Source organism: Plecotus auritus (genome assembly GCF_963455305.1).
Source record: "Plecotus auritus genome assembly, chromosome: 1".
NCBI lineage: Eukaryota > Metazoa > Chordata > Mammalia > Chiroptera > Vespertilionidae > Plecotus > Plecotus auritus.
In genome coordinates, this window is record NC_137770.1 from 63479266 (window position 1) to 63498658 (window position 19393).

General features: G+C 41.9%; 1 protein-coding gene across 5 annotated transcripts in view; it reads left to right on the forward strand.

The window, feature by feature from the left end:
- The first annotated feature begins 204 nt into the window (after positions 1-204).
- SPPL2A (signal peptide peptidase like 2A) overlaps positions 205-19393 on the forward strand; it is a 53737-nt gene continuing 34548 nt past the window's right edge. For 3 of the 5 annotated variants that reach the window (XM_080648103.1, XM_080648104.1, XM_080648101.1), the window contains exons 1-5: positions 295-511; positions 13622-13741; positions 14050-14232; positions 15328-15417; positions 15828-15961. In XM_080648103.1, the coding sequence (XP_080504229.1) occupies positions 446-511; positions 13622-13741; positions 14050-14232; positions 15328-15417; positions 15828-15961 (593 nt within the window). In that variant the 5' untranslated portion in view covers positions 295-445. Of the gene's footprint in view, positions 512-13621; positions 13742-14049; positions 14233-15327; positions 15418-15827; positions 15962-19393 lie in introns of all 5 variants that reach the window. The other 2 variants (XM_080648102.1, XM_080648100.1) reach the window with 2 other exon arrangements.

The window sequence follows — 19393 nt, forward strand, 5'->3', positions numbered from 1 at the left end:
ATCTGTATGTGTTGGTGGCCAGGAGTGCTGGTGAGCCACAGATTGGGGCTCAGGGCACCTGGATAGAGACGGGGGAACAGCAGCGCTGGGCGACTTTTAGGAGGAGGAGGATCTTGGAAAAGTCCCTTGCATTCCGGGACGCCCGGGAGAATTCAGGTCAGGCATCTGGAAGGAGACACGCCCAGCCCCGTCGGCGACAGGGAGAGCCGGGCGGGTGGCGAGCGCGGACTCCGGGCTCCACGTGCTCCGCGCGGGGGTTTCCGCGTCCTCCGGGCGTGGCCGGAAAAGGAAGTCGGCGCTGCAGTGGCCGCCCCAGCAACAGCGGCGGCCCGGGCCAAGCCCCGCCACCCGCCCGGTCCGGCTCGGCTTCGGAGGCAGCGCCGCGGGACCCCGAGCCTGCCCCGCCGAGCAGCGCCCGCCGCGCCGCCGGGCGCCCAGCACGCCGATGGGGCCGCAGCGGCCGCCGCTCTGCGCCGCGGCCGCCCTGCTCTGGGGCGTCCTGCTCCGGCTGGTAAGGGGGGCGAGTGGCGGGCGGCGGGCGGCGGGCGGCGGGCGGGCCTCCCGGGGCGGGGCTGGGCCCCGGCTCCTTCCCTCCCCCCGACCCGGCCCGACCTCTCGGCCCGCGCCTCCGCGGCCTGCTCTGGTGCTCCCCTCCCCTCCCCTCCCCTCCCCTCCATTCCCCTCCCCTCCCCTCCATTCCCCTCCCCTCCCCTCCCCGCCCCTCCATTCCCTTCCCCTCCCCTCCCCTCCCCTCCATTCCCTGTCCTTCCAGCCACTTTTTCACCTTTCCCCCTCCACCCTCCCACCCCCCACTCCTGTCCTTAGAAGCCTTCGAAGTATCAACCCCCAAGAAAGCCCCTTATGCCACATTGACCTTGGTGCCTCTCTATAGTTTTCTGGGCATTTTTAATCGACCTCTGAGATTTATCGTCTAGCCAGCCTTTCTTACTGCTGCTGCTTAGCCTCTTTCCTCCTCGGGAAGAAGGGGAAAAAATGTACACGGTCCCAGGAAGGTCAGCCGTTGTTCAAGGACTGCGCTTTAGTTTTATTGCTCTGATAGGTGTTTTGTTTTGTTTCGTTTTGTTTTGTTTTTCTTCCGCTGTAGTTCCTTCCTCTCCTTAGGGTCCCTTTGATTCCATTCTGGGAGGTTTTGGTAATAGTAATAATTTAAAATAACTTTAAAAAGAACATACGAAAGTGGTTTCTAGTTCTCTGCCTACTTGAAAGGGGAGAGGAGTAACAAATATGTGCTCACAAGTTTGTTTTCATAATTACAGGAAAGTGATAATGTTTTAAAATTCAATATCCAACAGCGGGAGCTTCTGTGTGTGGTCAGGAGCCTGTGTTCAGTGGTTCAGTTTTTGTTTCTTGTAAATTTCACTTAGGGAGTTTCAGGTTGGAAATTTTAGGAGCTTTATTTACACAGAATTTGTAGGACGTGTGCCTGTCTAGTTCTTACCATTAGAATGTGCAACTTCTTTGAAAGAGTGTATTTTGCATATTCTCCACTTTAAAGGATTACTATTAGTAAATATATTCAATATGAAAGTGTCTTTAACATTTTTTTCAGTGTCTTAAACATTTATTAAGAAACCAAAAGCAAAACCTAAAGTGAATACGGGCCTTTGGTGTAGTCATGATTTGCTAGGCAACATTAGGAACATGAAGAGGTAATGAATCTAAATATTGTTTGTGGGAGGAGTACAATATAAGCAAAACAACAAAGTAACAGTGTTAGACTGAACCTTTCAGGTATTATGTAATCAGATATGTCCAAAAGATAACAATTGAGGTAGTATATAAATGCACATAAAACCATAACCTAGATGTAAAACTTGTCTGAGTGGTTTTGCACTCATTGTCATTTGAACTTCTTAAGCTAATTGTAAGAATGTATCTTCTATATCACATTCTCACTAATCCTTTCTCAACACAAATTAATAACTAACCTAATAATATATCAGTTGCTCATAAAATCACATTGAAATTCTTTTTTTTTTTTTTACATTTTATTTTATAGTATAATGTGCAGAAAATAAGATGAAATTCTTATAAAAACTCTGAGCCCTGGCCGGTGTCATTCAGTGGTTAGCATCCGCACACCCACCGAAGGGTCTTGGGTTCATTCCCTGTCAAGGCAGGTACCTGGGTTGCAGGTTGGATCCTGGCCATGTCTGGGTGTGTGGGGGAGGCAACCAATCCATGTGTCTCTTTCACATTGATGCTTCTCTCTCTTTCTTGTTCCCTCCCTCCCTCTTTCATTCTCCCCCTCTCCCTCCCTCACTTCCACTCTCTCTAAAATCAGTGGGAAAAATAACCTTGGGTGAGGAGGATTCACACACACACACACACACACACACACACACACACACACACACACACAAACACAAACACACACACACACAAAAAAAAGCTCTGAACCCTCTCAATAGAAAAATGTAAGCAGACTTTTCATATAATTTTAAGGGCTTACCAAATTTAAAGGTTGTCCTTGCTCTAAATTGTAGCTAGCCTATCACTAACACATTCTAGTTTTTATTCTTTTTATATTGTGTGTTATATTTTGTTATATCCTACTGTATTAATCTTGGGTTCCGTAGTCCTCAGTTCCAGGGCTGTGTGGACTGTGGGAGGAACAAACTTCCCTTTATCTCCAAGGTTCTTTGGTTTAATAATCAAATAGGCATGAGGCAGATTAGCAAGAGAAAATAACCAACTTTAATGCATACATATGTATGGGAACTCCACGTGCACAGTAAATTCAGAGACGGAAAAGGAAAATGTGTGACCTGGGTGACTCAGAGGTTAGAACATGCACTGAAGGGTCAAGGGTTGGATTCCCAGTCAGGGCACATACCCAGGTTGAGGGTTCAATCCTCAGTTGGGGTGCAAATGGGAGGCAATTAATTGATGTTTCTCTCTCACATCGATATTTCTCTCTCTCCCTCTCCCTTCTTCTGTCTCTAGAATTAATGAAAAGCATATCCTCCAGTGAGGATTAAAACAAAGAGGCATTCTGAGTTAGGGATGAAATACTGTCACTTGGAGGCTTCAAAGAATCATTGCAGGATGATAAGCAGATGTTTAGTAAATAGAAGTTCCTGTTATCTGTCATGATCTCCCATTATGAGCAAGACCCCTAACTGAAGTTCTTCCAGGTAGTCAAGAGAGGAGTAGAAGTTTCTCCTGGCCTACAGGTAAAATTGTCCTTAGCTCAAAACAATCCACATAATACAGAGGCACATCTTTGGGCGGTTTGGGGGGACTAACTCTGAACCCACAGAACCCAGTAACATTCTTTCACTGCACAGATATTTAGTGTCTGTTATATGCCAGGCACTGTGCTGGTGACTGAATAAACTGACAAGAACTTTTTTTTTTTTTTTAAATATATTTTATTGATTTTCTACAGAGAGGAAGGGAGAGGGATAGAGAGCTAGAAACATCGATGAGAGAGAAACATCAATCAGCTGCCTCCTGCACACCCCCTACTGGGGATGTGCCCGCAACCAAGGTACATGCCCTTGACCGGAATCGAACCCGGGACCCTTCAGTCCACAGGCCGACGCTCTATCCACTGAGCCAAACCGGTTTCGGCCTGACAAGAACTTTTTCAGTTATAAAGATCTTTTTCAGTGCCAACCCGTATTACTGGTTTTCTATTTCCTGTTGCTTTCTCAATGGTTTGTTTTCCTCTTGTCTCTTCCTTTAATTTCCTGAAATTATCTAAATTCTCATTTCTTTCCTTTTTTGAGGAACTCAAATAAATCTAGTACCCTTTTCCTCAGCCAGAGCCCTCTCTCTTCCTTCGGCTTATTTACTGGATACCTAGTTCCTTCCCTACAACACTCTCTAGTACTGGTTTTTTGTTTTGCTTCTTACCATTTTCTCCCTGAAGCCCTTGTTTATTCCTCTTCCCCCAAAATCCAGCCCTTGGTGGCCTCTCTGAGTACTTTTGAATTAATGACGCCAGCTTAATCATTTCATTTCTCCTTTCTGAGCTCTTGACGCTGGCACTGCTGGGCATCTTTCCCCTTAGTCATGTAAGAACATCCTCATCTAGAGGCAGCACTCCAGAAACTGCTGCTGCATTCTTGTAGAAAAGGCAGAGAATTTAAGGGCTTACTGAATTTAAAGGTTGTCCTTGCTCTAAATTGCAGCTAGCCTATTACTCCCACATTCCAGTTTTTATTCATCTTTATTGCACATGTATATTTTGTTATATCTGACTATATTAATCTTGGGTTCTGAACTCCTCAGTCCCAGGGTTGTGTGGACTGTGGGAGGAACAAAGTTCCCTTTATCTCCAAGGTTCTTTGGTCTAATAATCAAATAGGCATGAGGTAGATTAGCAAGAGAAAATAACCAACTTTAATGCATACATATGTAGGGGAATCCCACATGCACAGTATGTTCAGAGACGGAAAAGGAAAATCCTATATAATAAAAGCCTAATATGCTAAGTGTCAGACCATTCGTTTGACTGTTCGACCAGTTGCTATGACACACACTGACCACCAGGGGGGGGGGGCAGACGCTCTGACCGGTAGGTTAGCTTGCTACTGGGGTCCAGCCGATATGGACTGGGCTAGATGGGCCAGACACGCTAGAACCCTCCCGCAGTCTCTCCCTGTCCCGATCAAGCACGGGGAGCAGGGGGCTGTCCCTTAGCCTGGGATCTGATGGAAACCAACAGTCTGACATCCCCCAAGGGGTCCCAGATTGCAAGAGGGCACAGGCCAGGCCGAGGGACCCCCCTTGGTGCACGGATTCGTGCACCGGACCTCTAGTGGGTATATAAAGCATTCTGCTTTGACTTGTAGAATTTAGTATTGGAAAGACCCTTCACATCACGTAGCCTCCTCATCTTGTCTTCTTCAAAACAATGACCTCACTGTGTATATTGAAATCAAGCTACTGCACGTCCGGCTATTTTAATGAATTCTAAACCCATTAACCTTAAGTCTAGAATTAAAAAGAGTGCCTTGTAGGTAGTTGATTCTCTCTTGGCCTTGCCATTTTCCATTTCACATTCATTTCTCCAGTGCAACCCAACTCCCAGCCCCAACGTTTTTGACCTTTCTTTCACAGTGTTATTTGGACACAGTCACAAAGTTCTGTTTCAGAGAGAATGAATGAAGTTTTTAGCCTGAATCAGTTTTCTAAAATTGCTTCAAAGTTCTCTGAAGAATCCTGAGTCTTCTTCATAATGTTTTTTTACAAAAGTTCTGTTCATTTGTTCATATCTTCAAAGATTTTAAAGTGTTATATAGCCACATCTTGAAATGAAGAGATAATCAGGATCCCCAGTAGAAAATCTCTTGTCAAAATTTGCATTTCTTTGGTATATTATACCAATTCAAAGAATCTTCTTTAATTCCTTCTCCTCTGCCCTCCTCTCTCAACCTCTTGGGGAAACTAGGTGTGTTCTGCTACCCAGGCTATCTGAGCTGCTGTGCTATGGTCTGAATTGTGCCCCCCTTCCCAATCCATGTTAAAGCCCTAATCCCCAATGTGATGTTATTTGGAGATAATAGATTTCTCTGAGGTCAGAGGGTAGGTCCCTTGTGACCTTATAAAAAAAAGACACCTTGCCGAAACCGGTTTGGCTCAGTGGATAGAGCGTCGGCCTGCGGACTGAAGGGTCCCGGGTTCGATTCCGGTCAAGGGCATGTGCCGTGGTTGCGGGCACATCCCCAGTGGGAGGTGTGCAGGAGGCAGCTGATCGATGTTTCTCTCTCATCGATGTTTCTGGCTCTCTATCCCTCTCCCTTCCTCTCTGTGAAATATCAATAAAATATATTAAAAAAAAAAAAAAAAGACACCAGAGAGCTTGCTGTCTGTTCCTCCCCCCTACCCCTTCTCCCTTCAACTCCTCTCCTCCCCACCACCATGTGAAGACACAGTGAGCAGATGGCAATCTGTACAGGCCAGAAGGAAAGCTCTCAATGGAAACCAACCATGCTGGCACCTTTATCTTGGTCTCTAGAACTATGAGAAAATAAATTTCTGTGTAAGCAACCCACTCTATGATATTTTGTTATGGCAACCCAAGCTGACTAAGACAGATTTTTGTATCAGGACTGGGGTACTATTGTAACAAATGCCTAAACATGTGGAAGCAGCTTTATATCTGGGTAATGGGAGGAGGATAGAAGAGACTTGGAGTGCATGCTTGAAATGTAGACCTTAAGGGCGATTCTGGTGAGATGTGTGACAGAAATGAGGAACAAACATGTCATTGGAAACAGTAGGAAAGGAAATCCTTGTTAAAATGGCAAAGAACTTGGCTGAACTGTGTTCTAGTGTTGTGTGGAAGGAAGAATTGTGAACAATGAGATTAGATATTAGCTGAGATTTCTAAGCAATGTGTTCATGGAGCAGCTTGGTTCCTCTTGCCTGCAAAAGGAGAGAGAGGAATTAAAGAAGGAATTAAGAAAAAGGAACCAGTGTAAAACTTCAGACAATAAAAAAATAAAAGGTAAATGCTTCAGGAAATAAAGAAAAAGGAACCAGAATTTGAAGATTTGAAAATTCTCAGCCTATCCACATTGCAAAATACAAGAAAACTTCTGAACAACCATTTGATAACAAATTAATGGGATTGTATGAGCAGAAACACTGCCACTTTGAACTGAAGGAGCTAGAGATGGTGCAAAATGAAGAAAGGTTGTTGGACTTACTGGATTTGACAGGATGGGATGATGGAGCTATGTGGCTGTGAGCTTGCATTATTCTTCAGGAAGAGGGAGAAATGGTCCCAAAGGCGATTCAGGGGTCATCAGGGTGACTGCCTCAGTTTCAACAAGCCTTAGGCATCTGCTGAGACCCTTGGGGGCAGGACTCCACAAAGCCAAAGCAGTGGGGCCATCCCACAGAGTCATGCCGGTGATGCTGCCACCCCATTGCGCCTGAAAGATGGGGATGTTGAGCCAAAAGGGACGGAAACGGAAAGGAAGACAACAGGCTTGGCGCTTAACGTGTTAAGATCTAAAGGAATTTGTATTGCTAGGTTTTAGACTTCCTTGTGTCCCATCACCCATTTCTTCTTTCCAGTTTCTCCCTTTTGTAATGGGAATGTCTATCCAAATGCCTGTCCACCATTGTATTTTGAAAGCACGTAGCTTATCTGGTTTCACAGGTTCACAGCCAGAGAGGGATTTTGCCTCAGGATGAATTATAGCTTGAGTCTTACCATATCTGGTGTAGATGATATTTAGATGAGACTTCAGACATTAGAATTGATACTGGATAGAATGAGTTAGGACTTCAGGGGCTGTTAGGATAGAATGAAATGTATTTTGCATGTGAGAAGGACATGAATTTTGGGGGCTAGAGGCAGATACTATGGGGTGCTTTGTGTGCTCCCAAATTCTTGAGTTGAAGTCCTAACCCCTAATGTAGTGGTATTTGGAGATTGGGCCATTCGAATGAGATCATCTGGGCGGGGCCCTTATGATGATTGTTGCCTTGCTCTCACCCCCCCCCACCCCTCCCGCTACCAACCACCATGTGAGGACATAGTGAGAAGGCAGCCATCTACAAGCCAGAAAGAGAGCTCTTACCCAAATCAACCATGTTAGTACCTTGCTCTTGGATTTTTAGGTTCTGGACTATGAAAAAATAAATTTGTGTTGATAAAGCCACCCAGTTTATAGTATTTTGTTATGGCACCTGAGCTTAGACATGCTGGTTTTGTCACATTCCTCCTTTAACTTTGAGATTTTCCGCAGTTTTTCTCTTACCTTCTCTATTCTGAGCTATATCTGTGAATTCTGCATCTCATTCATTGTCTGCTTTCTAAGTCACTGATAACTGTGTATCTTCTTCCCAAAATGCAGCTCTTCCATATACATCTTCTTTTAAACTCAAACCTTGAAGATTTAGGAAGGTTATGATGTCCTAGATTACATAGAAAGTTAAGAAAAAGAAGACTAGAACCAAGGGATTTTAGGCATTTCTTGATATTTTTTTCACTAAATTCTGTAATAATTATTTTTTTGTGAATGCAAAATAAATCACAAGACTGGATAAATTTGTGAAGTTATTCATCAGAAAAGGTTTAAAGATAGGAGAAGTCATGTTTATTATATATTTGATATATATTTTTTTGTTATTGTTAAAAATCACCTGAAATTGGTTCTGTTTTAAAAAATCTAGACCATAAAGTCTTCAGGTTTAGGACTTTACCCCAAGATACTATTAAGAAAAATTTTTTTTATTGTGTTAGGCCAGAATTTGCCAAACTTAACCATGCCTATGGTCTTAAATCAACTCTGATTTGTGCATTTATATTGCCTGCTTAGCCTTTTAAGCATTTGAGTTTGTGAATCCTGGTGTAATTCATAAATTCTCTAACATCTGAGATACATCATTAAGTAGTAAGATTACTTAGGAAAAAACAGGAAGAAGTCTGGATCTACATAGCAAGTAGAATATAAGCCCCATGAGGGAGAAATCCTATCTGACTCATTCTCTACTGTCTCCCCTACTACCTCATAGACTGCAGAGTGTTGAATGAATGCATGTTCTCCTCTCCCAAACCTAGTACCTCTTAGCCTGTATATTACATATCCCCAGATTCTCCAAGTGCAAGGAATGATTCTGGCTCTACTTTTTCCCTGGCCCACAGATTCCTTGGATTCCCTGTAAATCCCTATTTGATGCCCTAGCATGGATACAGGGTTGGGAGTAGTATGTAAGGTAAACTTTTAGCTAGAAAATTGTTATTTTTGAAAGGAATATAGAAAATAGATCCAGTGCTAGAAGATATTTTTTGAAGGGAAAGAAGAGTAGAAGACAAAAAAATCAAACCTGTTAACCAAGGTCAAAGAAGACTCTTCGAACTGTGCTGTTAGCTTGGACAGTAGAACAGGCCTGTTCCCAGTAAGTTAATAATGGGCTGGTGAGTCAGCATCAAGAGTCTGTTGGAACAGAGGCCAGGAATTCAAATGCCTGTGGTTGGAACTACCAAGTGACAGGAGTGTAAAGCATGAACACAGCCCCAAGAGGCAGGGATTTGAAGGTTAGAGCAAAATTGACTCAGTGTAAGTACGCTTATAAAATAAAAGTCTTTAGACATGTCCCTCTTTAAGGTCTGATTGGTCCGGGAAAATGAGGAGATAGTACACCTGCAAGCATATGAATATGGTATCCACCACTACAGTTCTTTTTTAGATTTTGGTAATCGTTTGACACTTGTCATACCAAAAGCTATTTGGAGAAAGATGGTCAAAAGAATAGGCAGCTATAACATTAAGATAGACTTAAACATCAATACCCTTTGATTTGAAAAGAAGATGATGAAATATGATTGAAGTCAAGTGATCTGAATAAGTAAATTAGGAATTGTTCACAAACAACAGGCATCCCATGAAGTTTTATGTGAGGTGAATTTGAGTCAAAAAAGGAAGGACTACTTTATACCATGGGCTAGTTTACTTACTTCCCTTGCAAGTGAGGGTCAAGTAAAATGCAGAAAATAAAGGCACTGGTGTGAGGTTGATAATTTGATGGCCCTAGAGAACATTTGATTCCATGACCAGTGGTTGTAGAAAATGGTGTGAAGAGGGAGGATTTGGGGCAAGCAGTAAGGAGCGATAACGGGGGGGGGGGGGGGGGGGGGGTTGCTTTTGTTTTCTTCTCACTCTGTTTTATTGGTTTGTTTGTATTTTAAATAGTCTGGTGTGTCTCTCTCCACATCCTTCTTCAAGCTCACATCTATTATATATAAAAGCCTAAGTGTCCGTTTGACTGGTAGCTATGACCACACTGACCCAAGGGGCAGATGCTCAGAGGGGAGAGGGGAGAGCAGGAAGAGATTAACCAAAGATCTTTTTTTTTTTTTTTAAGACAGTGGTTTTTTTATTTTTAATTTTTTTTCAATATATTTTATTGATTTCAGAGAGGAAGGGCGAGGGAAAGAGAGATAGAAACATCAATGAGGAGAAAGAACCATTGATAGGCTGCCTCCTACACACCCCCTATTGGGGGTCAAGCCCACAACCCCGGGCATGTGCCCTTGACTGGAATCGAACCTGGGACCTTTCAATCCACAGGCCGATGCTCTATCCACTGAGCCAAACCAGCTAGGGCTAACCAAAGATCTTATATGCATACTAGAGGCCCTGGCCTGCAGGGATCAGGCCGAAACCAGCCCAGCGCACAGATTTGTGCACCAGTGGGGTCCCTCGGCCTGGCCTGCGGGAATAGGGCCAAAACTGGCCCTCCAACATCCCCAGAGGGGTCCCAGATTGCGAGAGGGTGCAGGCCAGGCCGAGGTACCCCACCAGTGCATGAATGCATGCATCGGGTCTCTAGTAAATATAAGGAGCTTGGGGGGAGGGATGGGTCATTACTTTCATAAAAATAGGATTACACTATAAGTATCTCCCTGGAATTTGCTTTTCTCACTATGGACATCTGTTTCTACAAATAGATCTAGTTGTTTCTTTTTAACAGCTGTGTACTATGATGGGCTCCTTATTGGTGGAAGTTGCTAATTTTTTTGTTTGTTATATATAACAAATAATACTGCAGTGAATATCCTTATACATTTATCTTTGTGCATTTGCACAACACACCTGTAGGATATGAATCGGAGGATTCTATGTATTAACATTTTTTATTGATACTACCAGTTGTCTATTGTAAAGGCTATACCACTTCAACAGCCATGTGCACAATAACTGAAGTCCTGATCTAAATATTGTCCCTCTCCTAAAGGAGCTTAGTAGAATAGCTGGTTCCAGATTTGTGGCAGGTAAAGGATAAACCCGCCTAGGACATCTTGTGCCGAAAAACATGGAAGTCTTCCAAGACTAATGAAATCCTGTCAAAAGGATACAAAGAACCAGCTGGAAGAGTTTCTACTGGCCAAATTTGGGACAATTTGATCAGCAAAATGCATAATTGTAATTACACTACATTGGATTTTTTTAAAAATTAATGAGTCTTGTCTGGCTGGCGTGGCTCAGTGGTTTAGTATTGACCTATGAACCAGGAGGTCATGGTTCCATTCCCCTTCAAGGCACATGCCTGGACTCTGGGCTTGGTCTCCAGTGCGGGGGTGTGCAGGAGGTAGCCAATCAATGATTCTCTCCAATCCTTGATGCTTCTCTCTCTCGTTCTCTCTTCCTCTCTGAAATCAATAAAAAAAATATTTTTTAAAATAAGAAATTGAGTATGATACTAAAAAAAGGTGATAGAGGGAGAGAGTAAAACATTTTTAAAGAATAAATGTAGAAGGAATGACGGTATTAAAAAACATTTACTGCCTGACCAGTGTGGCTCAGTAGTTGAGTGTCGACCCAAGAGGTCATCTGTTTGATTCCTGGTCAGGGCATATGCCTGGGTTTCAGGTGTCATCCCCAGAAGGGAGCATGCAGGAGGCAGCCATTCAGTGTTGATGTTTCTCTCTCATCAATGTTTCTATCTCTCCCCCCTCTTCCTTCCTCTCTCTCTAAAAATCAATAAAAAACATTTTAAAATTTTACAGTTTTGCAATACCCAACATAATATGTAAAATAAATTTCAGGCATGGATGCTCATGGAAGCTAAAACAGTAGGTGAAAGATTGTTGAACTGTTCATATGGTGCGACAAATTACCAATCACAAAGGGAAAATATATAATTTTATACCAGAGAAATCCCGCAGTTGCTAGTAATCAAATAATTAAACTTGGCAGCACTAGTAGAGGGACATCCTGACATCATGTGCCATTTTAAAAATATATATATTTTTATTGATTTCAGAGAGGAAAGTAGAGGGAGAGAGAGATCATTGATCAGCTGCCTCCTGCACATCCCACACTGAGGATCCAGCCCGCAACACAGGCATGTGTCCTGGCTGGGAATCGAACTGTGATCTCCTGGTTCATAGGTCAAAGCTCAATCACTGAGCTATGCCAGCTGGGCTCATGTGCCATTTTATTGGATGCCATAAGTACCCAGTTCACTTATAGAGTATTCTTTTTAAAAGATGTGTAATCTAAACCTAATCCACCCTCATAATTATCCACAGGATTACCTTCTGTAGTTAGAGTTGGGGATGATTCTACCGTATGACCTTAGGTAGGCTATGTTAATAACTTCTCTGAGTCTCAAAGCCCTCATTTGTAAAACAGTGATACTGAATCAGACATGAAAATAACCTAAATATACTTTGTTTCATTTTGCACAGTTTGTTTGTAACAAAAATAATTTGGTGTATAGCAAGAGTCTAACATATTGATTCATCTCTGCTGTCAGAATCCATTCCTGGCCACCATATATATAGCCAAATGAAAACTGCATTTTTTTTTCACAAATAATATCTTTAATTATTCTATGTAATTTGATGACGTTTTAAAGGAATCCCCTATACTGGCTTAGATCCAAAGTCCCAATGCCAGAGAGCTTTCTAATCCCAAATGTTCTAGGGAAGTTTTAGGTAAGAGAGCATGGGTTAGAGCAGTGGTCGGCAAACTGCAGCTCGCGAGCCGCGGTTTGCCGCTCTGTTGACTAATGAGTTTGCCGACCACTGGGATAGGGGCTTAATCACAAGGAACAACAACAGCCTGTAATCAAGAGTCTAGGTCAGTGGTCAGCAAACTCAGTCAACAGAGCAGCAAACCACGGCTCGCGAGCCCGCAGTTTGCCGACCACTGGGTTAGAGCATTTTGTACTCATTAAAAATTTAGATTGTCTTACACGAAATTGCCAATTTTATAGAACAAAATGTTCAATTACCAGCAATTTGATGTGGCTCAACCTAATGCATGCATCCCCTTGGGGGATGTCTTTAGTAGAGGCTTCGTCCATCATCTTCATTTGCCAAGCAATCTTTTTTCTCCCTTATGTTTTAGAGAAAGATTTGTTCAGAGGAGGAGGAAAGTGGGATTTGAATTGATACAAGTTTGAAGGGAATCATTATGTGGAGTGGTATTCTAATTATCTTGGTATGTTTCATACTCTCCACTCTCACCCTCATGTATAATACTTATTCTTTTCAGTCACTTCTTACATCTTGTCTCCTTTTTTTTGCTTCCAGATAGAGGGAAATGAGGCAAAAGGAAAAAACACTTTTCTAGCTCTTTTCCTTCACTTTAAACTCTGGATTGCTCTTTTTGAATAGGCAGTGGGGAATCTTGAAAACTTGAGAGTTCATTGGTTCTTTTCTAAAAATAGCACTTTGAAATAATAATGTTCTTTAAAAAAAATCTTAGTTATTCTTACTACGGAAGGTACAAGTGGGTTAAGGGATTTCACATGGATTTTCTGTTATGGAACATAAATAATGAAGTAACAACTCCCAAAGGGGTTTGGAAGGAAAGTTTCAGGCAGTTCCTGAAGGGAATTCCGAAATCATCACAGCTCAGCAAGAATCCTCCTTGGGATATGGCTCTTACAGCAAGGGCCATAACAATATTCCCATAAGAAAGTGACTTCCTCAAAGAAAGTTTTTTCAAGGCAAATGTGTATAGTTTCAGTGTTTTCTCAAATAAGAAAAAATAAATTCACTGGAAGACCTTCCCTCTTAAGGAAATGTGGTCCAACGTGGATATAAGTAGCTTTATTAAAATCCTTAGTTGTTGGCAAAGCCAAATGATTGCCAGTGTGAAAATTATTGTTCATGTCTCAGACAGCTGCTCAGGAAGCAATCCTGCATGCGTCTGGAATTGGCACACCTTTACCGTCTAAGGACTACTGCATGCTCTATAACCCTCATTGGACAGCTCTGCCAAGAACCCTAGAAAATGCAGTAAGTACATCACAGTTACTATTTCTTTGTAAACAAAAATATTGAAAGGTGAAAATGAGTGATTATTTTCAGTGTGTGAACTAGTTGTAATATGTGATTAATAAATAATAATTGTTTTATTGCTTTAGCTTAAATATTTTTCTATCTGTGGGAAAAACAAGTTAGGGAATTTTAAAATAATTCAAAGCCTGAACATCATGAAATCTTTTTGATTTAAAGGAACATTGTATTAAATCAATACTTTGTCACTAAATGCATTTAGGGTGAAATACGGTATTTACCATGCTAAAGACATTTCTTCTTTTCAGACTTCCATTAGTTTGAAGAATCTGACTTCCACACCACTGTGCGACATTTCTGATATTCCTCCTGATGGAATAAAGAACAAAGCAGTTGTGGTTCATTGGGGAACCTGCCATTTTCTTGAAAAAGCCAGAATTGCAGAAACCGGAGGTGCTGAAGCATTGTTGGTTGCCAATAACAGTGTCGTAGTAAGTTATAAAACTACTAGAGGCCCAGGGGTGGGGAGGGGCTCAGCCCGGCCTGCACCCTCTTGCAATCTGGGACCCCTTAGGGGATGTTCAACTTCAGGCCTAAACCACAGTAGGACATCCCTCTCGCAATCCGGGACCGCTGGCTCCTAACGGCTGGCCTGCCTGCCTGCCTGATCGCCCCTAACTGCTCGCCTGCCTACCTGATTGCTCCTCAAGTAGTCCACTCCAGTATCCTCCTAATGCCTGCCTGATCGCCCCTCACCACTCTGCCTGCCTGCCTCATCGCCTCTAACCCCACTCGCCTGCCTGCCTGATTGCCCCTAACTGCCTCTGCCTCGGCCTCCTGCCGCCATGGCTTTGTCTAGGACGTCTGGAAGGACATCCAGAAGGACATCCGGCTGTTCAGTTTTATTTTATTTTATTTTTTAAATATATCTTATTGATATTTTACAGAGAGGAAGGGAGAGGGATAGAGAGCTAGAAACATCGATCAGCTGCCTCCTGCACACCCCCCACTGGGGATGTGCCCGCAACCAAGGTACATGCCCTTGACCGGAATCGAACCCGGGACCCTTCAGTCCGCAGGCCGACGCTCTATCCACTGAGCCAAACTGGTTTCGGCAACCGGCTGTCCAGTTTTAATTAGTATATTACGCTTTTATTATTATAGATAATAATTTCTTTTGAGCTCATGATATCAAATTTCACAGGTTGAACTACCTTCTGTGTGTGTGGTTTAGGAGCGGAATTTTTAATAATCTGATAGGGTTATTTTTAAATAAACATTCTGATTATGATAGGCATTTAATTGGAATATTTTGTAGTTTCTTTTCTATTCCTAAAGTAGACAAGACTTTGTTAGGAACAAGTATGTATAGTGTGTGTGTGAGAGTTACATTCTGTATATATGATATACCTGTATATATCAGTTTGAGAACTCTTGCTATAATATTAAGAACACTTGAAACTTTGTTTTATAACTTGATAAAGATGTGATATTCTATTTAATGGAATAATTTGGATTTTATTCTGTAAATATATTAGTAGTTCATACGTTTTCATGATATGTGTTATTATTGTTTTTTCTTTTAGTTTGCTCCCTCAGGGAACAAATCTGAATTTCATGATGTGAAAATACTGATTGCATTTATAAACAACAAAGACTTTAAAGATATGAAGCAGGTAAATTAGTAATTACATACTAGACAATGTTCATACCTAGTACAATTCTTTACTTTTAACCACTGATATTTAACTTAAATGATTATACATGCTGCACTTGCTAACAAGAAGCTGTAAAGACCTATCAAGTCTTTACTTGGGAAGTATTCACCTCCCATTTAACGTGTTTCCAAGTCCTGACTTCAGAAAGGATATTGATTTGTTTTGACTTCCTTAAAACCTCTGATTGTATGGAATACTGCAGTTTCAAGATTTAATAAACCAAACTATAGCCTCCTAATTTTGACAAGAGAATATATCATATTGTCAAAACTAGTTCTAGTATTCTTGACTGCCTGACGCAGTGTCCATACTCTGTAGTGGGAAGAAAACTAATGCTGGTATTTTAACTCTCATTTTTTGCCTTTCAGACTCTTGGAGATAACATTACTGTGAAAATGTATTCCCCGTCATGGTCTAACTTTGACTATACTATGGTGGTTATTTTTGTAATTTCTGTGTTCACTGTGGCATTAGGAGGATACTGGAGTGGACTACTTGAATTGTAAGTTTAATTAAACTTCAGTGTTTTTTGTGATAAATGGTCAAAATTATTTGAAATTATTTTAATCATATGACAACATTTAAAATTCCACCTCAGAAAATAGTGTGCTTAAGATCAGATTGCAGTTTTTTCTCATACAGGTCATTCGCCTTATCACTGAGAGGGGGTCATAGGTTCCTCTAATTCTTCAGCTTGCAGGGCCTAAACCAGGGGTGGGCAAACTTTTTGACTCGAGGGCCGCAATGGGTTCTTAAACTGGACCGGAGGGCCGGAACAAAAGCATGGATGGAGTGTTTGTGTGAACTAATATAAATTCAAAGTAAAGGAGCGGAGGGGAGAGCAAGAGAACCGGATAGAACAGCCGGATCCGGCCCGCGGGCCGTAGTTTGCCCACGGCTGGCTAAACACTGACATTCTATCAAAGACTCTTAAATTAAGATGTTCAGTGATGTCTCCCAGGAAGATGAAGATACTTAGTATCCTAACATGCCTATTTATTTCGATTGGAAGAAAATAAGCAAGAGAAGGTGAGGAGTTTTTCAGCTCCTATTGAGTTGAGTCAATACAGTGTGACCTCATCATTCTGTTCAATGCTTTAGGAATTCGAAGAATATTAAACATGTCCATGTTTTAATTTAAATGTAGAAATTTCAAATGTATATAAATTTGGATTTCCCTATTTAATAACAACCTAAGCCCAATCTTCTTAGAGTTATGTACCTTTGGCTCTAGATTAAAGCAGGCAACATAGTAGAGAAAGATCAGTTCATATTTATAACTCTGAATTTTAAAAAAGTGCTCAGAGCATATTAATTCATCCATAAAAGGACAATATATTCACCTTGTGAATTGATCTCTAGATCAGTGGTCACCAACCTTTCGTACCTCAGGGACCACCAGTGTCCGTGGACCACCAATTGGCGACTGCTGCTCTAGATTTCATTAAAAAGGTCTTATTTGCAATTAAATGACGCTAATAAGCTTACTTACCATTTTTAAAATACTAAAATTTGATTTACATCAAGAGAGAAATCTTAGGGTTTAACAAGTATAGTTTTCCTGAAGTATTGAGCTTTAAATATTTTACATATTTGGAAAACATGTTTCAACGTATGAGTCACGTGTTTTCCTGTAAGCATTGTCTTTTCTTCATTAATATTAATCTTTAGAAAACATAGTATGTAACTAGATCTCCAATTATTTTCTAGATTATTTGTTGAAACATTATAAATAATTTCCCAAAAGCTACTATTTCATTAAAAATCTTTTTCCATTTAATATAAATTCACCCTGCACTTCATTACTATGTACATTGTTTCTTTAGAGTAGTGCTTCTCAAACTGTAATGTGCATACAAACTGTCTTGAGATCTCATTAAAATAAAAGTTCAGATTTAGGAGGCTCGGGGTGGGGACTGAGATTCTGCATTGCTAACAAGCTCCCAAGTGATTTTGCTGGCCATGGACCACCCTTTGAGTTAGCAATGCAGGCTTCACATATATATCAGGGCAGTTTCCAAGAAAACTGGAGATGGGAGAGGAGTACATATAAGCTTTTTTATTTATAAAATATCATAATAGGCAGAAACAGAATTTGTTGTCTTCAATAGCCAGATTGGGAGAGGAGATGTCCTTTACTTATAAGATTATGGATTTTAATATTGAGGTAGCTGAATCTAAGAGTAAGATAAAGATAGAAGTAAGTGTATGTATGATTGAGGTAGGGAGGATGACAACATGTCTAATAAAGAGGGAATATGCTAATTGAACATCACACCCTTACAAAGATGGAGGCGCCCACAGCCAATAAGAAGGGAATATGCTAATTGACTGCCAAGCCCTCAAAGATTGCAGCACCCACAGCCACAAAATGGCGGTGCCCAGTCTCCTCAGCCCCACTGGGGCGGCAGGCACGTGGCATGGCCGGGCCCGCCCCCAGACGGGTCCGGCTGTTCCGCGCGCCTGCCTCCGGAGTCCCCTAGTCCCCTCAGCCGCCCAGGGCTGGCCCGAGGTGCAGGCAAGCCTCGGATGGCGGCTGCCCAGGCCCGGCCCGAGGCACAGGCAAGCCTCGGATGGTGGCTGCCCAGCCACCCAGGGCCACCCGAGGCTCAGGTAACCAGGGCGGCCAAGGCTTGTGCTGCCGTCAGTGGCAGCAGCAGAAATGTGATGGGGGCATCGCCTTCCCCTCGTTACCGGGTCACATCCTGCCCCTTAAGTCTCCCGGACTGTGAGAGGGGGCAGGCCGGGCTGAGGGACCCCCCTCCAGTGCATGAATTTTCATGCACCAGGCCTCTAGTAAAAAAGGAATATGAATCAGTGATAAAAAGAAAAAATTTCCATGAAAAGTAGAGTTATTAAGAACATAAGGATTATCATTTAGCAAGTAAAGAGTAAGACTGAAAGAGAAAGGAAAGAGAATAAGGCTTAGGGCAGGGAATAAGGCTTAGGACCTCATAACCCAGAATTACCTTGCCAAGTGCAAGGTACACCTTATGCAAAAGGGAAGGATGCCTTGGTTCCATATAAAGACTTTTCAGTAGAAATTTGAAGTCTTACTATAACGAGATCACTGGTCCTCAAGCTTTCTAAACTCAGGATGGCATGGAGGAGAGCTTAGCATGTGGCTCTTGAGAAATTTAAGAGAACAGTTTTTTAAGATGAATTCTAGTATTTTCTGATATCAGTCCAGTATATGTTTTCCTTCAAGAAATTGCCTCATGCTTTCTATTACACTGAATACAAACATATAAATCTTCATTATTATGGCTTACATGTGTACTCTGATTAAAAAATGTCTTTAAGTATATTTGTTTATATAGCTTTGTGCATTGGCAGTATCGTAGCCAAAGAGGTTTATCCAAGGCGCAATTATTGCTAATTGAAAAAAAATAAGTCGATAAATAAATGTATTTGTTTATAATGATAGATACCATAGGTGGCACGTTTTCCCACTTGGGTATCACTTTTATTGAAACTTACATTAATAACCGTGTAGCTCTACAGTTTCAGGGAGGTGCTGTTGTGTCTGTCCTCAGACTCTCCCTTCTCTTATCCCAGTTAGCATGCCTAAAGTCACAGATGCTTAATGTGGTAGCCATCCCAGTTAACAAGGGTCTAATAAGATAGTGGCATGTTGATAAATAAGCAGTTTGGCAAATGTGTAATTTGATAGAAGTAAACTCTTTTTTAACTAACATTTGTACTGAGCCGAGATGATAAGGGTCTGGTAGTGCACACAGGTAGACAGGAGTTGATGGGGTTGGAGCTGGAAAAGCATGTAGTGGCTTCCACACAGCTGGGAAAGACAGTAGGTGACAGAACAGAGACTGTTCAACAGGGGCCACCTGAGGCTCTTTCCTCTTCAACTTCAGTCTCTCCTTTTTATTAACTATGTGACCTAGAAAGCAAGGATTGTTGGAAGAATTAAAAACAA